The 20666-nt window shown below is 42.7% G+C and overlaps 1 protein-coding gene across 3 annotated transcripts; it reads left to right on the forward strand.

The window, feature by feature from the left end:
• The first annotated feature begins 1994 nt into the window (after nt 1-1994).
• Nucleotides 1995-20178, forward strand: LOC144536982 (polypyrimidine tract-binding protein 2-like). Of its 3 annotated transcripts, none has more exons than XM_078280358.1 (14): nt 1995-2105; nt 5893-5920; nt 9395-9455; nt 10805-10977; nt 12131-12271; nt 12564-12719; nt 12797-12907; nt 13010-13208; nt 13484-13599; nt 16459-16492; nt 17095-17187; nt 18205-18421; nt 18932-19009; nt 19130-20178. In XM_078280358.1, the coding sequence occupies exons 1-14, from the start codon at nt 2026-2028 to the stop codon at nt 19257-19259; spliced, it is 1617 nt and encodes a 538-aa protein (XP_078136484.1). In that variant the 5' UTR covers nt 1995-2025; the 3' UTR covers nt 19260-20178. The 3 variants fall into 3 exon arrangements, with proteins under 3 accessions (XP_078136484.1, XP_078136485.1, XP_078136483.1); XM_078280359.1 differs by having other exon boundaries at nt 9395-9413; nt 13010-13220; XM_078280357.1 differs by having other exon boundaries at nt 1996-2105; nt 13010-13220.
• Nucleotides 20179-20666: the final 488 nt, after the last annotated feature.

Genomic DNA, 20666 nt, shown 5'->3' on the forward strand with positions numbered 1-20666 from the left:
GCTCTGATGAAGCCTCTGTGCTCTACCGGCTCAGCAGCAAATAGACACAAGCCATGTTTCCATCCACACATTTTTATGCAAATTAAGTAATATCGAATGAAAAATGCCTTATGGAAACAGTAAAATTTGATTGAATTTCATGAATATTGACACGAAGTTTGTATGTTCGATCTCATCGGATTTTCTCTTAATCGGTAAACGGCTTATGTGATAAACGCTGATTAATAAATCATGAATTGCGATTAAGTTTTAGGTAATTTTATGGTTTCAATCTGCCATAAAACATTTCCGCTTTTTTTGCAGACATGGTGGGGTGTGAACGACAACAGACATAATCGGACGTACAAGGAGGAGACTTTTTCAATGTAATTGTGAGCGCTGTCGTTCCCACTGTTATCTGACATTTATCTGCATCATCATAGCGATGTTTTGATAACGTCGCTGTTGTCTTATTACATCTTGATTCGTCGCTATCAGCTGGCACATAAGCACTATTACAACTTGAGCAATATGAATCATTTGTAGGTAGAAAGCACAATCCATTTTGGCTACCAAACTTTGTTCGCAAATGTTAGCTTGAATGTTCGATGCGAAAATGAATGGAAACACCTTACAATGTCTCAAATCTATTCAATATACCAATTTGACCGCAAAACAGCATGTGATGTCATTACGCACAGGTTTCTATTCGCTTTAAAGCCGTTGGATGGAAACACACTTTCACCGGCTTGATTCACATGAATGTTTTTAGCAAACATCAGATAATTCCATTGAAAAGTGGATGGAAACATAGCAACAGTCAGATACGAGCTGGGGAACACAGCGGAGCATTGAGCAGCTAAAGCGAGGAGCTGGTGGAGACCAAACACAGAGCTAGAAGAGAGAGAGCACTGGACTGACATACATAAAATAGTAAAAATGTATTATTTTCCTTGGCAACTATTATGTTTTTCACAAATGATGTACATCATTGTGAAAATGGCTTGAAAAATAGTGCATACAGCTGCTGCAAATGGGAAAAGAATCTTCCTGAGGGAGCATGCCCAAGGAAACCCCCCCCCAGGTATGGGCTGAGCCCCCAATGTTTTGTTGTATATTTAGTTGCAGGACTGCGTTGCCGATGTGTGGAGAAGGAACTTCGTTGACACTGTTCTTGATTATAAAAAGGTTTATTACATCAAAGATTCCAGCATCAATTTACAGACTCCATGGACATCTGGAGAGACAACCGACCCAATCTTCAAAATGTGTCGCTCTGCCTTTCTTTGTGTGAATTCAGTATATATCCTTTACATTGTAATAACATACAGCGTGATATGTGTAAGTGTATGATTGGAGTAGGGAACTGACCAATCGATACCTTTTCTTTGGCACAACCCCAAAAACCGGACTCCTCTGTTCTGGGGGCCATCTGTTCATGTTAACAGCCTCCAAATGGCTTCAACACAAGTGGGGCAAAGTTCACGCATCTCCTCACACCAAATCCCAAGTCAAAGTGTAAATCGTCAGATACCACAGTTTACAACATCTGGCTCCACCCCAGTTATAGATTATCTGAGAATTACATGTCACATTAACTTATCATAAAAGTAACAATTCCATAAAATGAAAAACCAATAATTCGTTCAAAGAATGTGTTATTCCATTTATTCTTTATTTTCAGGCCAACAGTAGGCCTATACATGTCTATTGACAGTGACATATTGTTTGGGTTGTTCGGTTTCTCTCCCCTTGTTTTTGTGTGGGACAAAAAAAAAAATCTAATTGTCGAAATCCATCCTTTTATTTCTGACAATTTATTGTAGGCCTATTTTTGACAGCAGATTTATTTTCTCTCCCTGTCAGAATACAAGTGTTACAGAATCGTTATCATCAGCTGTCCCGGGTTACATTGACTAAATAGTATCTACACATGTGTTTTCGGTCATTGTAGCTGAAGGCAGCGCGCTCAACAGCTTCGAGACTTTCCGCCCATTTCCGCCATTGCATCGTCTTGCTATTTGCCTCCATTTTACTCTGGTGTGTATGTGTGCGTGCGCAGTGTCGGTGGAAGCTGGAAAGACAACAGGACGAAAAGAAAGAGAAATACCTGCAGACATGGACGGGTAATGTTTCATCACTACATGTCGTTTGACTTATATTAATGTGTTACATGAGTGTGTCAAATAATGCGTCATGTTTAGGAAAAGCCGAGGAGGAGTCGCGTGCTGCTGCTGTTAACGGGTTTCCATAGCCACGCGCTCTCTGCCATTAAGGAAGTGTCTCGTGTTAGCATGCCTTAATAACTTAGCTTTATCGGCAGCTTTGCTACCTCTTTGATAAACATGTTCAGGTAGACGTGTTAATAATGTTAGTGCTCCACAGTAACGTTAGCATTCTGCAGCAGCTAGTGGAGTTTAGCCACCGCCATGCTAACTAACGTAGCCTAACGTTCCAGTAACGTCGGTCCTTTGTGTTGAAGCTAACTGTCTTAGCTGACTCTACAGGATCTCCTTGTCACTGCATGCTGCTTTTTTACATCAGACACTTGTATGATGTAGCAAAGCTGCAAGGAGCTAAATGATAAACACCGTTGATATACGTGACTGCAGCAGTGTTAACGTTGCACTTTCTATAAAGTGTATGTTCGATGTAGCTAGGTTACATGAAGTGTAGTCGGGTGTGTCAGTCAGAGTCCGGGGGTGGACCATGGAGCGTGACCTCAACACTTGTAGATTAGGACAGCATGGGGCCAGATCGTGTTGATGTCGTTGTACGGACATATATGTATACACAAACATAATGCGGTTTCAACCTACATGTTGGGAGGGGGAAGTGTGAACTAACATGCATTGGTATCAGGAGGCAGTCTCTCTTCAGAATGAAGGCCTGGGAATGTATCAGTAGGTTTTCAATCTGCAGACAACAAATAACTGAACAGCTTTGGTCGCAGTGGGAGTTGGGCTTGTAGGTGGACTGAAGTAACTGGTGTTCGTTCATAACATTTCTATGACTTACTGTAACAAAGATCTGTTAAGATGCCACACTACTTTGCCATTTGTTAAACGTGAACATACCAGTGTTGTAGTCAAGGGGGTCAGCCCTGTGTTCCCACATTTCTAGGACATTTTTAAAATTAGGTCTTGTGTTCCTACATTTCCGTTCAATTTAAGCCCTATCATCCCACAACATTTTTTAGGGTTACCGTTAGGGGGATAAAATCTGAAATGTGGGAACATAAGGCCTAATTTTGAAAAAATTCACTGGGGAAAAAAAATAATCTTAGAAATGTGGGAACATAGGACTGTGGGAACATAGGCACGCTCCCGTAGTGAAGACCACCTAAACCGAGACCAAGTCATTACCAAGAACATAGTGTATTGAGACCGAGACTTTGAGGGTTTGAGACGGAGACAAGACCAAGTAACTGAAACATACAGTATATACACAACTAGCTAATAGTCCCAGATATGTCGGTTAGCGTTATATTGCAGAATTTACACACTGCTGTGTGTTTTCTTTTAGATGTTGTTTAGCAAATAAACTCTTTAAAAAAATATATATAATACATAAAATGTAATGAATAAAATGTTATTACTGAGGATTTGGCTGACATCTCCCAGACAGCCAGAGCTGCTTCTCCTGTCACCTAATTTCACTTTGGGTTTGTGTGTTAAAAGGGCGGGGAACGGGGGTTACCAGTAACACATTTCTGACTAGAATGAGTCGAGTTATTGGTTGCATTTGAAACAGGAACTTTTACATCCACTCACAGTAATGATGTTAACAAATAAATAGGGGTGTCACTATTCTCCAAATCCTCGATTCGATTACATTTTCGATTCTAAGGTCACGATTCAAATCATTTCTCGATTTTTACTTTTTTTTTTTTTTTTATTAACACAGGTTGTGATGTCATTGTTAGACTAGACTTTTATGCAATATAATATCTGACCTTTGTTCGCAATGTACCACATTGCATTGTCAAATTTAAAACGTTTATTAACAACGTAATGTAACAATGACTTATATCTTCAGTCAGTTGGAGACTTGACAATTTGTCAAAGTAAAAAGAAAAAAAAAGTTTGCCAACAATGCTGAGAGCAGACTCTTCGCACCACAGCGGTGTTTGGTGTTTTAAGCCCCCAACGTCGTCTTCCAGGCAGCGCTGCCTGGAAGGCAATGGTTCGGTGCCTTGAAGACGGCGGTCGCAGCGCTGCCTTGAAGGCTTAGGCTATGTTTAGACGGAACGATCTGAAGAGAAAACGCAAAACTGGCGTTGCGTTCTCACTTTTTATTCCGCGTTTAGACGCGAGTTTTGGGGGGGAAATCTGCGTGCATATGGTGACGCAAGTGTGTGAAATTCAATGTAGTATGCACGCCAGGCAGCTAGGTGGCACTGCCACACAACGCCACCAAGGCCGCGCCTACGTTCTACTTCTCTCCTTAGTAGGGCGAAACCAAAACATGTCGAAGCGAACAACAAAACCTTGTCTGGAAAGACAAGGAGGTGGAGTTGCATGTTTGTCTGATGACCGGCACAGTCGACCGTGATAAACCACAGCACAGCACCCACGGGAGCACTACCAATATCCTGAGCCTCGCAGTCCTTTAGGTGCAGCGGCCAGCGGGCAGAGGAGGCTGAAGCAGACCCTCCTCTGCCCGCTGGCACTCGCTTTCTCTCTTTCTCTTCATCCGCAACGTTGTAGCCTACTCTGGCTCAAATGAATAGCCTACATATGGTCATCAAACTATAACAACCTCATCCACATTGTCGAAAGCATTTAAATATTGAGCCATTACATTGAAAATCGTTTAGATAACAGGAGCCGATCATTTCTGTAGCCTACTCCGTAACAACAGACTACCTGGACGCCTTTTTCTCATCTCTCTCCACAGCGCCGTCTTCAGACTTTTGCGGTTTTACCCTTTAGACGGTAATGCGACGGTGGAGCATTTTTAAGATTTCCTCTCTGGAGGGTGGTTTCACTTTTTTTTGCATTTTTAAGCCCCAAATTGCCGTCGCCGTATAAACGAAAGGCACATCCAATAAAATATTTTTTCGTTTTCACCCGCGAGCGTCATCGTGTAAACAGGGCTTTAGTTGGGGGCTTAAAACACCAGCGGTCTTAGCAGCTGAGCAGACAGACAGCAGAGAGGGCGACTCAGCAGTCTGCTAACTTGTTGCTCTCTCTAATAGAACCAATATAAGCTGCTCTGTTTAGGCTACAAAACGTGCAGGCTGAAATTCAACCGTGCATTTTTGTCGGGATTAAGCTATAAGCAGAAGGAAACTCTGCTAGCTGCTAGGCTAATGTGCAATGGTAAACACAGAATATGGTACACACACATAGCAGAGCTTGCGAACTGTGGCCTTTTTGTCGACAACGCGAATATTGTCAAATACTTCCAGTATACTTCAGTGAAAGAGGAGGGGGGATCAAGTTCTGTCGATGGGTCTCCTGCATCTGCAGTTGCCATGCTAACTTTTTACTGGCTGTAGCTAAGTTAGAGGAGGTTGACTTGCAGCACTTCAGCACGCAACACATGTTTTTGTGTGTCACCGGACGTGACATGGGGGCGTGGCAGCATCGACGATTCCATTTTTTAATTCGAGATTGTGACTTAATTTCGGTCAATTTCGTTTTCAAATCGAAATCGTGACACCCTTACAAATAAATACACAGGCAAATTAGTGATATCCCTGCAGTTGTGGTCTTGAAATAAAATCCCCAGTCCTCTTCATCTGAGACGAGACTAAGACCGGTCTCCAGTACTACAACACTAGAAAATACAATTGTCAGCCAGCAATTTAGACTTGGTTATAGACCTGTAACAAGTTGTGTATCTGACAGTATCTTGTTTTTCTATATTGTTTTCCTTCATTTTGAAATTTTTTTTCTTCTCTTTCAGCATCAGCGATGTTGCAGTTGGAGTGAAGGTGGGTTTTCTGCTTTAATCTTTGCTTAGTGTTCACTACACACATCATGTGTGCCTGCCTTGGATGCTGTATGTGTGTTTTTTGCTGCATTAACAAGGAACATGCACATTCTTATAACTTGTATGCTGCTGCTGTTGAACAAGAAGAAGACATACTTAATTAATCCCACAAGGAGAAATTAATTTTTTCCTCCTCTGTTGTTACAATTACACAAATTACACACAGGCCCGAAACACACAACATACACAACAAAAAACAAACCGCTCGAGATTAGAGAGACGGATGTCGAGAAACTGAATTTTCTGCTTGTTTTTTCAAATATTCCTACATACCTGTAGTCTGACACTGCCAGACCAATTCACAAATGCGAGTCAGTGTGGAACCTTTTAGTTCATTGTCGATTTCCAAGGGGCTATATATATATATATATATATATATGTATATGTATGTGTATATGTATGTGTATATGTATATATATGTGTATGTATATATATGTGTATATGTGTATGTATATGTATGTGTATATGTGTATATATATATATATATGTATGTATATGTATGTATATATATATGTATGTATATGTATGTATATATATGTATGTATGTATATGTATGTATATATATATGTATGTATATGTATGTATATATATATGTATGTATATATATATATATATATATATGTGTGTGTATATATATATATATATATATATATATGTGTGTATATATATATATATGTGTGTATATATGTGTATATGTATATATATATACACATATATATATATGTGTATATATATATATGTGTATATATATATATGTGTGTGTGTATATATATATAAAAACTGCTTTGTGTTGTTAGTCTTGTTGGGAGGCTGCAGTGCAGCCCTTTATGTGCTCAGGCTGAAGTGATTTAATGCGAGAGTTGGATCACAACAGAACAACGTTTAACGCCACCGTCCTGATATGTAATGTTAGCTGAACCATAAGTCATTAAAATTAAAATGAGCTCCACCTTTTACCAGCTTCAACTTAAAAGCAACAGACATTAATGCATCAATAATTATAATCCTAATACATATATTTACTATTCTGAAATGGGCCAATCTGCATGATGAGCACTTTTGCTTTTTAAGCATGTTCTGATGCTTACACTTTTTACTTTTATCATAGACTGTATGTACAGGGTGTCTGCAGGGTTTTAAAAAGTATTACAAGGTAGTAAATCAAGGCCATTAAAAGGTATTCATTTTTTGTATTTTTTTGCAAACTATGAGTTGTCCATTTGTTTTATTATCTCTGTTTAAGTTGATCTTGTAAATTTCGTGTGATATTATATCCTATCCCGCATTGGCTGATGGCCTATCTTAGCCTGACAAGCCAGACCCACATCAAGACGTTGGGTCTGGAAACTGGATGACTAGTGGCTGCTGAACGTCAAGCTCCTTAACCGCTCTGACAGCTAGGCTGCCGAGACAAACATGGGCAAATGCACATTTTCCGATAAATGGCTAGAGGACCCGGCGTTTAAAGACTGGCTCAGGCCTGTAGAGGAGAAAGACCGGCAGACTTACTGTTCGGTTTGTAAAAAAAAAACCAAAAAAACATCAGTATAACTTGGACACTCTTCAGTTGCTTATGCAATGTACCAGCCATAAATCTGGAATTTTAACGCAGAGAACAGTTAAACGTGCGCAGCCGACCTGTTACACGCAAATGTGACGTCATGGGAGCGCCGTAACTATTTATACTCGCGCGTGGTGGTCGCAACACTAGTTGCAGTCCTGAACAGAGGTGGCGCAAATGAGCAAAGGCTACCGACTTTGCTATTTCTACGGACTAGAAGAAAAAGGTAAACAATGTCAGAACTGGCAGCAGCATTGACGTCAATGCTTCGATTTTGTCGGATCATTAACCATAAAAGAACTCATCTTAACTCAGTAAGTTTACAAGAGAGACTTGCAGTCACTCTGAGAGTCCTGGCATCCGGTTGTCCGCAAACTCGTCCATGCTTCTTGTTTCTGCTTTGTCGCGCGCCGCTGAAAAAAAATAGGGTGGTGCGTGCCCTCTGCTCGCGCCCTCAAAATCCTGGCGCGCCAGCGCGGTCTACGTCATTTTGACGTCACATTGGCGTGCTCTGCTGCAGCGACTGCAAAACAGCCCTAATCAATCTCCAGTTTCTGTGCTGATGCTACCGTTAGGCCGACACCACCGCAAACCAGTGTCACCGTCCAAACCAACGTTACGGCTACCGCATCGACTACGGTAGAAACGTAGTATACGTATAAACCTGCAACTCAATGGCATGTTGGTTTTAAAAAAATATTGAGAAGGTATTAAAAATGGTATTGAATTTACCTCCAGGATAAGTAAGGAGAAGTGCCACTTAATCCTGTGGTCCATCTTACCTGTTGTTAGACATTGTGATTAAAAGAATCAAAATGCAGTAAAACGTATTTGTTTATCAAAACAAGATGTTCTCTTGTCTTCTAATCTCAAAATGCTCCATAAGGCTTTGGTATAGTGTGTAATATTTGCGTAATAAAATTAGTCACATTTCCTTCCGGGTCCCCTTACCTCATTTTAGTTTTGTATCTTTCACCAAACACATTCGTTTTGAATTTTGATAGCATTAGAATGGCTTTAATGAAACGGCTCAGGCTTGTGTCCCAGCTGATCACCAAAACGCAAACATTTCTTAGGGTAAGCGCATTGTTGTGGCTGCCTAACCTGATTTGTTGAGTGCCTGCTGCGTTTCCGTCTGCACAAAACAAAGTTAAAGTCCTCTCTGGAAAGGAAATGGAACAGTCATAAAACTCTAATATGTTGGGTCTTTGTCATCCTGTTTATTTCATCAATATTTCAGTGTCGAGGACAGAACAGAGGGGCGCCAGCTGTTGGGACAGAAATCTTTTCTTGGATTCTTGTAGCTCGTGCACTGTGTGCTCACATTCTGGCCCAAGTCGGACAACTTTATTACCCTTCCAATTTATTTGTGTCCTGTCGCCGTAGCAGAGCCTGCAAAATCTAGTTTATCGTTACCATAAAGAATGTTAGTGACAAAAGAACAATTGGTTCAAATGTAGTTGGACAGAAACCACGAGGGCTGTGTGAAGCTATTATAGCGTTGTGTGTGTAATGGGTCCCCAGCCAGGTTCTGCTTCATCCCATCAGTCAGGTTTAAGAGCAACCGCCCCAGCAAGCCTTCTGGGACCGAGCACAGCTCAGGATGAAATGACAAGTCTTGACATCTTAAATTCAGCAAGATTAAACCCACACCAGAAGAGGAGGAGCAGACCACTCTTCTTCTGTTTTATGTCCCTTTCCACCTACCCCTTTTTGTTCCTTTAAACTGTCTTCAGAGACGTCTGCCTTATTGTTGCCTTTGAGGGCCTGTCTGGAAAATGGAAATAGTTTCCTAGTTTCCCCCATTATTTCACAACTGTTCCTGACTGTTTGTCTATGTTTTTCTTTCTGCAGAGAGGATCAGACGAGCTGAGTATGTACAACAGTCCCAACTCGGGCATGAGCAGTATCAGTGGTGAGTTTGTTCCCACCACCCTTGGACAGGGGCGGGGTGGGGGGATTGCAGACAACCATTTGATCGGTAGTGACAGACGGCATTAAAAGGAGTTAAATGGTGTTTGAAAAGTGAAACGGGCTGCGTTGAACCCCATGGGAGCTGTTTGGTGTGTGAATAACATCACGCTCCTCTGTAGGAGGGCACCCACACACCACAACATGTGACTGAAGGAGACATGGTGGATACCTCTGCATTTTAATTCCTCCTCCTGCTATCGGCAGCAGAACTAAGCAAGAGCTGGTAATGGCACTACAAAGAAAAGACGGACAAAGTTTGCCTATTAAACAACATCTAGTGTCTTTAATCAAAGTCCTAATCTACCATTGCTACACAACGCCCCCCTTCCAAGCTAATGTCACCCCGCCCCAATGTGCCCTGAGATGATTCTCAGACTGCCTTTATTTAGGCACCTGAGGATTGACAGTTCTTTCATTTCAGGGTCCCAGCCTAGTCGGGTGTTGTGCTACAAAACGGAATTATTAAATTATTATTCATCTTGGGGTAGTTTGACTGGCACAGGCTACTGTGTACCTTCTCAAAATCATTTTCTTTTCAGAACAAATCTGATGTGCAGACCCAAACTATGAAATGATAGCCAGACCCACATCGGGATAAACGGTTGTCTTTCAAATTCCCTCTGCACGCAATAGGATAGCGCTACAAACAGGCAGAGCAACGAAGAAGGTAGCGGAGCTAGTTGATAGATTAAACTTTTGCCGTATCCGGTCGGCAAAACTCCGAACACATCTTCCTTTTTTAAGAATTATTTCAGTGCCGTTCTTTGTTTTTTTTTTTCTCAAAGAAAAGCTTAACTCCAAGTCTTCCAGAAGACACGATGTGATTGGCCTGACTAGAGTTTGGTTTTTCCAGCTCGCAAGCCAACGGAGAGTTGCTAGACTGACTCTGGCTGCAAATTAAATTTGCTGCCGAGAGGGTGCGTCTAGATTTCTAGGCTAATGAAATGATCTTTCTAACAATTACTGTGTGTATCCCAGCCTGATGTATCAGAAAAAGTCATCTGAAAATATAAATAGTCCCCAACAAATGTACCATTTTGTCCTGTTTGAGAAACATTTGCTAAAAATGACAGTGGCCAGCTGTTTTAGGAAATGACTGAGCTTTTAGTAGTTTATAATAATGACACGGTTTCAAAGAATGATCTCTTCGGTAGGAACCAATGGGCTTAAGGGACAGACTGACACATTGTTGCTACTTACCTTTTCTTGAGATGTGTTGACGGTGACAAAAATACAGAATACCATTGCATCGATTGGCCCAGGTAATGGATGTGTATGCTACACTTGCAGACGGGGCTTCCAATGGCAGTGACAGTAAAAAGCTGAGGGTGGAGGAGGCCCCACCATCTCGTGTGCTCCACATCAGGAAACTGCCCAACGAGGCCTCAGAGACCGAAGTCATCGCCCTCGGCTTGCCTTTTGGCAAAGTTACCAATATCCTCACACTGAAGGGGAAGAACCAGGTGAGTGGAGGACGCCGTGGACATGGTGTATTTGTAAGAACCACATAAGTGTTAGGGTTGGATACCGTTCACATTTTTACCGGTACCTGAAATCCGGTTCCGCTACACAACAGTACTTTCCCTCGTAATAAAAACAAATGTCAGTTGTAAAAATAATTCCAAACCTATTCATCCTGTTTACTTAGACCATTTTATTTCTTTATAACATTTTACACTGAAAATAAAATAAACAAAAAATAGCACACCTCCCTCTCTCCTCCCCAACCTGTCCCTGCAACCTATTCAATCTAATATTATTAATTTCTTACGCTGCACTGTAACTTTTATTCTTGTATTTGTATCTTATTTTTTAGCATGTTTTATTTCCATGACCTTTTTTAATTGCTCTTTGTTTTATGTAAAGCACATTGAATTGCCTTGTTGCTGAAATGTGCTACAGACATGAAGTTGCCTTGCTTTGCCCTACAACCTCCAGCCTGCTAGTCAGTGACTAGAGCATAGAGAAGTCTGTTGTGCCTGCTTGTCTCAGAGGAAGTGTAATGTCAATTTCGCCTCGCCATTAATATCATATCGCAGCGAATATATATAAAAAATTAGGTACCGAAATTTGGCGCGGATTGATTTATGTGATTCACTCCTTGGAAGTACCGACTTAATTCGGTTGGGCTTCAGTTTTAGATGTGTTTTTCTTCTCTGGGGGACAGTGTCTGCTAACATCTGACTGTATCACATGAGGACTTTGGACTCATTGGGTCTTGCGATCTTGAACCGCATCTGAAACATGCCCACAGCTCCATACGAACCGGACCAAAAGCCTATTGTGTGTCTGCTGACGAGGGCCGTAGGAGATATTTGGCATTTGGGCCTGAGATTTCTGTCAAGCACAGCTGCATTGTTCTCCTCGCAGTACGGATGTCAGTGTGTCGCCTATTCTCGATTGATCGACACCCCTCGATGTTCACACAACTTCATCTGTTTTGGTCTAGAGGACAGAGGTTCTTTAGTCCGGCCTGTTCATTTATTTGTCTGTTACTTGCAGGATATCGGAAATAACTTTGCATAGTTCAATGAAAATGGGTGGAAGGTTTGTCCAAATTTAGTGGAAACTAAGTAGCACATAATTACTTCTAGTTCTTCTTTTCTCTTCTTCCAGGCGTTCTTGGAGATGGGGACGGAGGAGACGGCCATCACTATGGTTAACTACTACTCCACTGTAACTCCTCATATCCGCAATGTCCCTGTCTTTATTCAGTACTCCAATCACAAAGAACTCAAAACTGATGCTGGCAATCAGGTTGGTAGAGCCAGACTAACAAACCAAACACCACAACCATTGTTTCATCATTCATCAGCTACAGCTCCTGTGCCTCATCTGTAATTGGTTGAGAAGAAGAGCTTTTTGTCTTAATACTTGATGTTCTGAAGTAACTGGAGGTGAAAAACATATGAAGATAATGATGTTCAACCGTTGTGTGTGTGTGTGTGTGAGAGAGAGAGAGAGATTTCTTTTAAATTATTATTTAACCATGTTTTCTATTGAGCACCATTGTTAAAGCGAGTGACTGACAGCTTGTGTTTGTCCGTAGCGGACCCAGGCGGTGCTTCAGGCAGTGTCGGCGGTCCAGTCCGGCGGCTCACCCAGCTCAGACGTACAGGAGGCTCTGGCTGCAGCCTCCAGTCCTGTGCTGCGGATCATCATCGACAACATGTTCTACCCTGTAACGCTGGATGTGCTGCAACAGGTATGCAGCCCACACAGGAACGGTTCAGTTCGCTTGTGACATAATACTCACTCTTGTATTGTTTGATTTGTTTGCAGATTTTCTCCAAGTTTGGCACAGTCATGAAGATAATCACATTCACCAAGAATAATCAGTTCCAGGCCCTTCTGCAGTTCAGTGATCCTGTCAATGCACAGCAGGCCAAACTGGTAAGAGCTTGTTTACCTGCAGCTCTAGTATTAATGTGTTAGTGCTTTGCAATGCCACATTTAATAGTTGCACGTATATGATGACTCTTTTTCTCCTGCCAGGCACTGGATGGCCAGAACATCTACAACTCATGTTGCACGCTGCGTATCGACTTCTCCAAGCTGGTCAACCTGAATGTCAAGTACAACAACGATAAGAGTCGCGACTACACGCGGCCCGAGCTGCCCGCTGGTGACGGCCAGCCCAGCATCGACCCCTCGGTGGCCGCTGCCTTCAGCAAAGACTCCAACTCCCTCCTCGGTAAGATCCCAGGTACATCACACTTTTCTTTTTCTTCCTTTTGTCCTGTTGTTGATGTTTGTACCAACTGTTTTAATTTAGTCTCATGGAACATTTTTATCAGGTTGAATAATTTGTAAAAGCTGTGTGAATTAATCAAAGCTGAGTGGTGGCTGTTTATCAGTCATTTTGGCTGGTTTATGGCTTGCGTCCATACCCTGCTTGGTGTTGTTATGCTATGGTTTAGTGGAAGTGCTGCTCTCCATTCCATGATTGCCTGGTCTGCTTCCTGACAGGAGCGCTGAACCCTCTGAGCGCGGCGGCTGCGGCGGCTGCTGCTGCAGGGAGGGTGGCCCTCGCTGGACAGACGGGCTCCAGCGGAGTCCTGCTGGTCAGCAACCTCAACGAGGAGGTTAGTAACACACCTGCACACACACACACCTGTCAGATGGACCATCTACCCCCCAACTTCATCCCTCTGTAGTTTTGTTTTTTGCTGGTTAGGGCCAGTAGTTTCCCCGTGCTACTTTTGTCATGTCTTGAGTCTGTCATAGCGGAGACCTTAAGAAGGTCCATGCTGGGATGTTTACGTTACATAATGTGGTGTATTTAGCGGCAACATTGCTGTGATCTTGGTCAATTCTATTTTCATGCAAATATTAGATACTCTCAGATTTAGAACTCTTCTGTGAGAACACGAGCGTGGTTTTGTTTGAGCTTTTTATTCTACAGAATGCTTTTCTGTAGTCGGGCTGATAAGGCGGAAAAGTAGTCCATATCTTTTTCTAGATATTTATTAGATATATATTATAGAACGTTCAGCCACTCAGAGCTGTGATGATGTCTGTTCTGATGGACACTGATCACTGAACTGTCCCAGGGGACACTCAACATTACACTGAGCCAGATGTACTAATGCTTTTGCGCCCACTTCAGGCGTATTTGTTTGGCAACGTGCGCGTAAAAGCATGGTGAGGTATGTACAAACGGGCCGCACTGAGGTAAAAGAGCAGACTGCCTGTCGCGGGGACGGAAAATGGCCAATTGCGCTTTTCCATGTCATGCATATGCATTCATGGGAGGGTGAAGGGGAAAGTGGGAGTTTCCCATAAAGAGATTTGAGGGGAAACGTAAAGTGCGCCTAATTATGTATTCCGCAGTATGTACAAAAACGCCCGTGAAAGCGCGCCTCTATTTTGCGGTGAAAATTGTCTGCCTCTTAAAAGCAGGTGTAAACCGGCCACAAGCGGGTTTCCTCGCATATGCCTCCAGGTGAAATGGCAGCAGTAATCCGAGCAAGACGAAGACATAGGCCAAGGAGACAAGCTGAAAGGATTTTTGCCACAAGGATCACACTTTTTCAGTTGAGTGAACACAAAATCATCAAGCGTTCCAGATTAAGCAGCCATGCAATATTACTGGAAGAAATCAAAGATGATATTAAATCTCCGACTAAGCGTTCACATTCCGTTCCAGCAGTTGTTAAACTCCTCGCTACATTACAAATATTGGCACCAGGATCATTTTAAACAGTCGTAGCATCAGCAGTGGGAATGTCGCAGTCTGCACTCAGCCGTATCATAGCACCAGTACTTAACGCTTTGCTACAGCACAATTTACGGTATAGTGGGCAGCACAATTTACGGTATAGTGGGCAGCACAATTTACGGTATAGTGGGCGGAGAAAGGCACTGATTACCTGCTGAACTGCAGGTTTGGTAAACACAGCGTGTATCACAGCGTGCGCTTTCTGCGGGTTGGACATGGCGCTGATAACGCTACATTCGCAAATGTCTGTACATCTGGCTCAGAGAGTCCAAACCTCTTCAGAATAGATGCACTGGACCTCTTGTTATTATTCGAGTTAGTTTTGATATGAAGTATTTAAAAAAAAATATAAATGTCTAACCTTTTCTTTGCTTCTTTAGTGTCCTTTACACACCCAGAGCCTTGCTGTTATTTTTTAAAAACTTGTGGTCAAGCTTTATGTCCCTATAAGAGAGAGGGGGATTTGCTGTTTCTGTCACCGCACCAGAACCCTCCCTCTTTCCACCTCTGATGTTCTGCCCTCCCTTCTCTTGTCAAACTGTATCTAACTCCGCTAACTGTCTAACTGTCTCTCTCTGTTTTTCTCTCTAAGCTCTGCTCACCTCTCCTCAGCTCATATGAAAGCTCATATGAAATCATTCTGTGGTCTCCTAAGCTGTGTCTCAGTCCTGGGAACAAATACCTGCCTCTCTGAAACGCTCGCTCACTGACTTTTCTCCCTCTTCCTCTGCGTTTTGCCTTTTTAACTGTGACCTAAGCAGCATCTAATTTGTCTCACCTAATGTCTCTTGTCTCTTTCCTCATCATCGTCTGTTTTTCTCTGGCTGTGAATGAGCTTCTGACAGTATCTCAACCACTCAAACACCTGATGTTAAGATACTGTGCTTAATCCTTCTTTTAGCCTCTCAGACTTGTGTGAACGCCATGTTTTACTCAGGTGGCCTTCACTTCAACTCTTGCATGCCAAATTATACTGCATGGTCTCTTAACTATTTCCCCCCCCCCCCTTCAGCTTCTCACACCCTTGTAGTACCCTTCTCTCCCTCGCTGAAAGATTGTACATCTTCAGATTTCCGACCTGCTGCATGTTGTTGTTTATCCCATGGTTATGACTTTATATTGCTGATTTTATTATGATTTTGACATGAATGTAACTTTACCTCATGCTTGTCCAGGGTGAAGCTATTTGCTGTATTTTGACTAAAGAAAACATTGATCCAAGCCATTATCTCTGACCAAACTACCTGCATTATTCCAGTGTACTGACCTATATTTTATTTTTTGTCCCTTCCCCCCCTCCTCACTTTTTTATTTTTTTGTATTCCCCCTCCCCCCAATTTGCATTTGCTTCCCTATTCACTCCCCCCCCCATCCCTCCCTCTCTACCCCCCCCCCTTCCTCTCCTCCATTCATTCTGCCCCCCACTCCATGTGCGGGTGCGGGACTTTTAATCACCCCTTCCTATTGCTCCACCTCCTCCCACATTAACACACCCACCCCCCCCCCCCCCCCCCCTCCTCCTCCATGACTTCTCTCTCGCCGCCTGTTCCCCTCCTACATGACCCACCACCTCCATCACTCTCCGGGGGGAAAACAAAAACCACCATTCCTCCTACCTACCTCCGTTCTGGATCGATCTGTCCATCTCTACCTCCGCTCCGCTCCGACTCTTCTACCTCTCTACCTGTCTCACGCTGCTTGTTGCTCTTCTCTCCCTCTAAAGATGGTTACGCCCCAAAGTCTGTTTACCCTCTTCGGTATGTTATCGTTAGCTCTCTCTCTCTCTCTCTCTCTCTCTCGTTCTCTCTCTCTCGTTCTCTCTCTCTCTCGTTCTCTCTCTCTCTCGTTCTCTCTCTCGTTCTCTCTCTCTCTCTCTCGTTCTCTCTCTCTCTCCCTCTTTTTGTTCTATTTCATTCTTTATTTGAGACATTTGTCATTATTAGTATTATTATTATTATTACAAGCTTATGTATATTTATTTGCGCACAGTAGCTTGCTTGGTAATTTGTAATACATTTTGGCCCCCTGTTTATTGGTTTGGGTTAACGTTGATTACTTTTGCCCTAAAATCTGCTACTTCGTAATCTGTTAATGCACGCTTAAGTGATTATTTTTGCATGCTGTTCTAGCCAGCTTGATAACTTATCTGTTTCGAGGGTGTCTCTTCTCTTTACCTGTTCTCTCTACACACCTCTCACTCTACTGTGAAGTTCTTGTGTGTACTCTGCTAGTCTCTCTTCTGTGTTTCTTGTCTTTTAAATGTCCTTGTCTCCGATGCTAACTTTCAGTGTTTTTCTAACTGTCTGCTTTCTCTCCACCTCACCGCTTCTCCTCGTGCCCGCCTGTGGCTCTAATGCAGGAGTGTACGGCGATGTCCAGAGGGTGAAGATCCTTTACAATAAGAAGGACAGCGCTCTCATTCAGATGTCCGATGGCAACCAGGCCCAGCTAGGTGAGCAGACGTCACAAGCTCCAACTCAGTCCCTCATGGATCATCGTGTTGGGAGGCATAAACCATACTGAGTGCCACTAAAAAATGTTAAATAATGTTATTACAGATGTTGGACGTCATATTAGACTAACCAACACCATTTTCAAGTTTTCTAAATGGATGAAACGAGACAGTCAAGAAAGTACACCCCGTTGCGTCGTCTCTGACAAATATTTTGATTAATATCTAATCTACCTACGTAATTTACTTAGAAGCCAACCTCAGAGGTGCTCTGTATCACTGTAGTTCACACTTTGTGATAATACCTACATTTTTGGGTTACTTTGCATTACTTAATGATTATTCTGTCTGTAAAATCGTTGGACATCTCAAAAGAAGGCAGCAATTGTAAGACATATGCAAGGGCAAAGGCACTGCGGTCTGAGAGAAACCAAGGCCGACTGCAGCACAGACCTCCGCCAAGGCTATTCCCTGTCTCGCAATGTTCAGGAAAGTGAAAAATAATTTGAGTGTCTGCTCCAAAATGTAACGGTTTTTTCCTTGGCCCATGCTGCACCCTTTAACCACGTTTCATGACAATCGGGCCAGTAGTTTTTGTGTAGCCCTGCTGACAAACCAAACCGAAAACATAACCTCTAGCTATTTGTCCTCGTATGTCAAATATTGTCTGAATAATCTACCGAGAAGTCTGGCAATTTGAAATGGACGATGTGGAAGGAACCCTTAAGAGACAGAGCTGTCCTTCAGTATGTTGGAAAACAGAGTTTTGGAGCATGTTTTTGAGCATGGTCAGTTCACTGCTGCCGTTAGTAGTTGACACTCATCACTCAGTGTGACTGCATACAAAGACGTTCACTTTTAACCCTTTTATGCATATGGATTTGTTTACACTACACAGTTGTGTAGTGATTTACATGCTTTCTTTGAATTGGGTTCAGTTAGTACAGCCAGTGAATACCACAACACAGGCTGTAGCAATTTCACCACTGACCGTCCTCTCTTTTGCCGCGGCCACAGCAATGAGCCACCTGAATGGCCAAAAGATGTACGGGAAGATCATCCGGGTGACGCTGTCCAAGCACCAGACGGTGGCGCTGCCCCGTGACGGCCTAGACGACCAGGGCCTGACCAAGGACTACGCCAACTCCCCACTTCACCGCTTCAAGAAACCTGGCTCCAAGAATTTCCAGAACATCTTCCCGCCATCTGCCACCCTTCACCTCTCCAACGTCCCGTAAGTACCAGGCCAATCGGTTCTGTTAGATACTGGACAGTGCTCTGTCTCCAACATCCCTTGAATTCCACTGGGAATCACTGTAGTTCTTTTTTAATCACATTTGACTGCACTCTCAATCTCAGCACTGTATAGACCTTTTCACAGCAGACAACGTAAATGATGGCTCAGGTCCATGGAGTGTCCCAGAGAGCCAGAATGCACAACAGTAGGAACCCTGGAACTAGTTCACCTATGTAAATTAAAATAAATAAAAAATAGTTATCACTTACACTTTTCCCCTGATATGACATGCCAACGTGAAAAAGACCATAGCAAGAAATACTAAGTGTCAGGTAGCAAAGGGCCGCTGCCAAGGACTCACGACTGACTCAAGGTGCCCACATGGGGCACACACAAACATTAGAAACATTGTCCTTGTGATGCTCATTAGAACTCTTCATTAGAGCTACTTCGTGCTAAAAAAAACCGAGTCCTTATTACTCTGACTTTTGGCCTTTATTTCAACAGACAAGATGTGACGGAGGATGACCTGCGGCTGCTCTTCTCCAACGCTGGAGGCACTGTGAAAGCATTCAAGTTTTTCCAGTAAGTAGACCTATCCCACTGAAGGATCCAGGATGGGCTCCATCTTTGAACAATGAATGATTCTCGCTGTGGTTCAGCGTTTGTGCACTGGTACTTACTGCGGTGTCATATTTGTTTTAGGGATCGCAAAATGGCTCTGATCCAGATGTCAACAGTGGAGGAGGCCATCCAGGCCCTGATTGACCTGCACAACTACAACATGGGAGGCAGTCAGCACCTGAGAGTCTCCTTCTCCAAGTCCACCATCTAAAGATCTGACACACAGCGTGTCAGAAACCTTACAGACTGTGTCTGGACACTGGGGGGGCGGGTGGGGGGCAGTTTTGTTGTTGGGGTTTTGTTGATCCTGTCATTCCTAGAGAGAGACTGACATTTTTGACTTGCATCCTTTTTTTAAAGAGAAGAATTGAGTATGTTTCAGATACTGGATCCTCCCAGCTATTCTTAACTGTACCTCTGTATTTTTATGTCAAACACAATATTACATGATTGATTGTCCCCCTGGAAGATAGTTTGATGTAGATCAGTGTTTAATTCTTTATTTAGTTGGAAAGATACAGTACTTATGTGCCTTACTTGACAATATCAACCATTTCTACAGCTGGACATGGTCACTCTTTACTCTGCTATGCTTCTGAGGCACATTGGTATTGGATATTTTTGGGGGTTAGTGAGAGTGCAAGCTGTGTTGTCATCCTCTAGACATTGTTACAGTTTCCCTTTTAGTTTATCAACAGAAGAGAATAAGAGTTTTCCAGCATCCTGTGCCTGGCAGCTTCACTTGAATTCCATTATTCCACGAGTACACTCAGTGAGAGACTGTTCTCCCCAGTTTTGAATTCACATAACACCACATATCACGGTGTGATTTCTTTATCTGTGTTTTGAAGCCTTCCATGCTTTTCTTCTTGGCAGTGAGGTGTAATCGTCAGTGACAATGGTTTTCTAAGCATTTTTTAGTTATGATAGGATCTCCCATCAGAAAGTGTTGCATGCTGTGGAAGCAGTTAGAAGAGGAGTCCACTGTGATTTTATTGTTAAGTGACCGTTTACTAGAGAGGGCTACTCAGTTGGACCAAAGTTTCTGTGCCTTTTAGTGTTCCTTGAATTCATTTGAACTAAAAGCATTAGAACACACTGACGGCCAGAATTATAAGTGGTGAGTTAATTCCTTTAACGACCCAACAGGACCTCTTGCTCAGAAATAAAAATAGTAATGTGTATTTTTTTCTTCAAAGTCTGATTTTTATACAGCTCAAAATGTAAGGATTTGGTATAGTTCTGAAGAGGCACAATTAAAGGATGAATTATTTTCTAACAAGGAGAGGTGCGCCTTGGTTTCCTGCTTTTTGAGTTTTCCCTCTCATGGTCTCTCTCATGTATTCTGCATTACGTCTGTAGCATGCTTAATAAAACTATTCTGTAGCTCTGCATTCACCTCTGTCTCTCTTCTTCTCTGTTCTGTCTGCTCTGCTCACTTCTGAAACCATCTTCAGTCCCAGGGTGGGAAAGAAGCCAAAACTCATTTTGGAGCCACTTGAAAACTCGCTCTTATAAGCCAGATTGAGCCCTCTGATGGTACTAATTTACAGGACAAGAAGTACATTTTGTGGATGCGTTTCCCACCCTGCCAACTGACACAATCTATTCCTTTTGA

Source organism: Sander vitreus, chromosome 22 (genome assembly GCF_031162955.1).
Source record: "Sander vitreus isolate 19-12246 chromosome 22, sanVit1, whole genome shotgun sequence".
Lineage (NCBI taxonomy): Eukaryota > Metazoa > Chordata > Actinopteri > Perciformes > Percidae > Sander > Sander vitreus.

What these genes read in the sequence shown, in the direction of transcription:
- LOC144536982 (XM_078280357.1), top strand. Translation starts at nt 2,026, where the DNA reads ATGTGTGCGTGCGCAGTGTCGGTGGAAGCTGGAAAGACAACAGGACGA. An exon ending in GGGCATGAGCAGTATCAGTG is followed by an intron (nt 9,456 to 10,804) that starts GTGAGTTTGTTC and finishes CTACACTTGCAG; the next exon opens with ACGGGGCTTCCAATGGCAGT. An exon ending in CCTCCTCGGTAAGATCCCAG is followed by an intron (nt 13,221 to 13,483) that starts GTACATCACACT and finishes GCTTCCTGACAG; the next exon opens with GAGCGCTGAACCCTCTGAGC.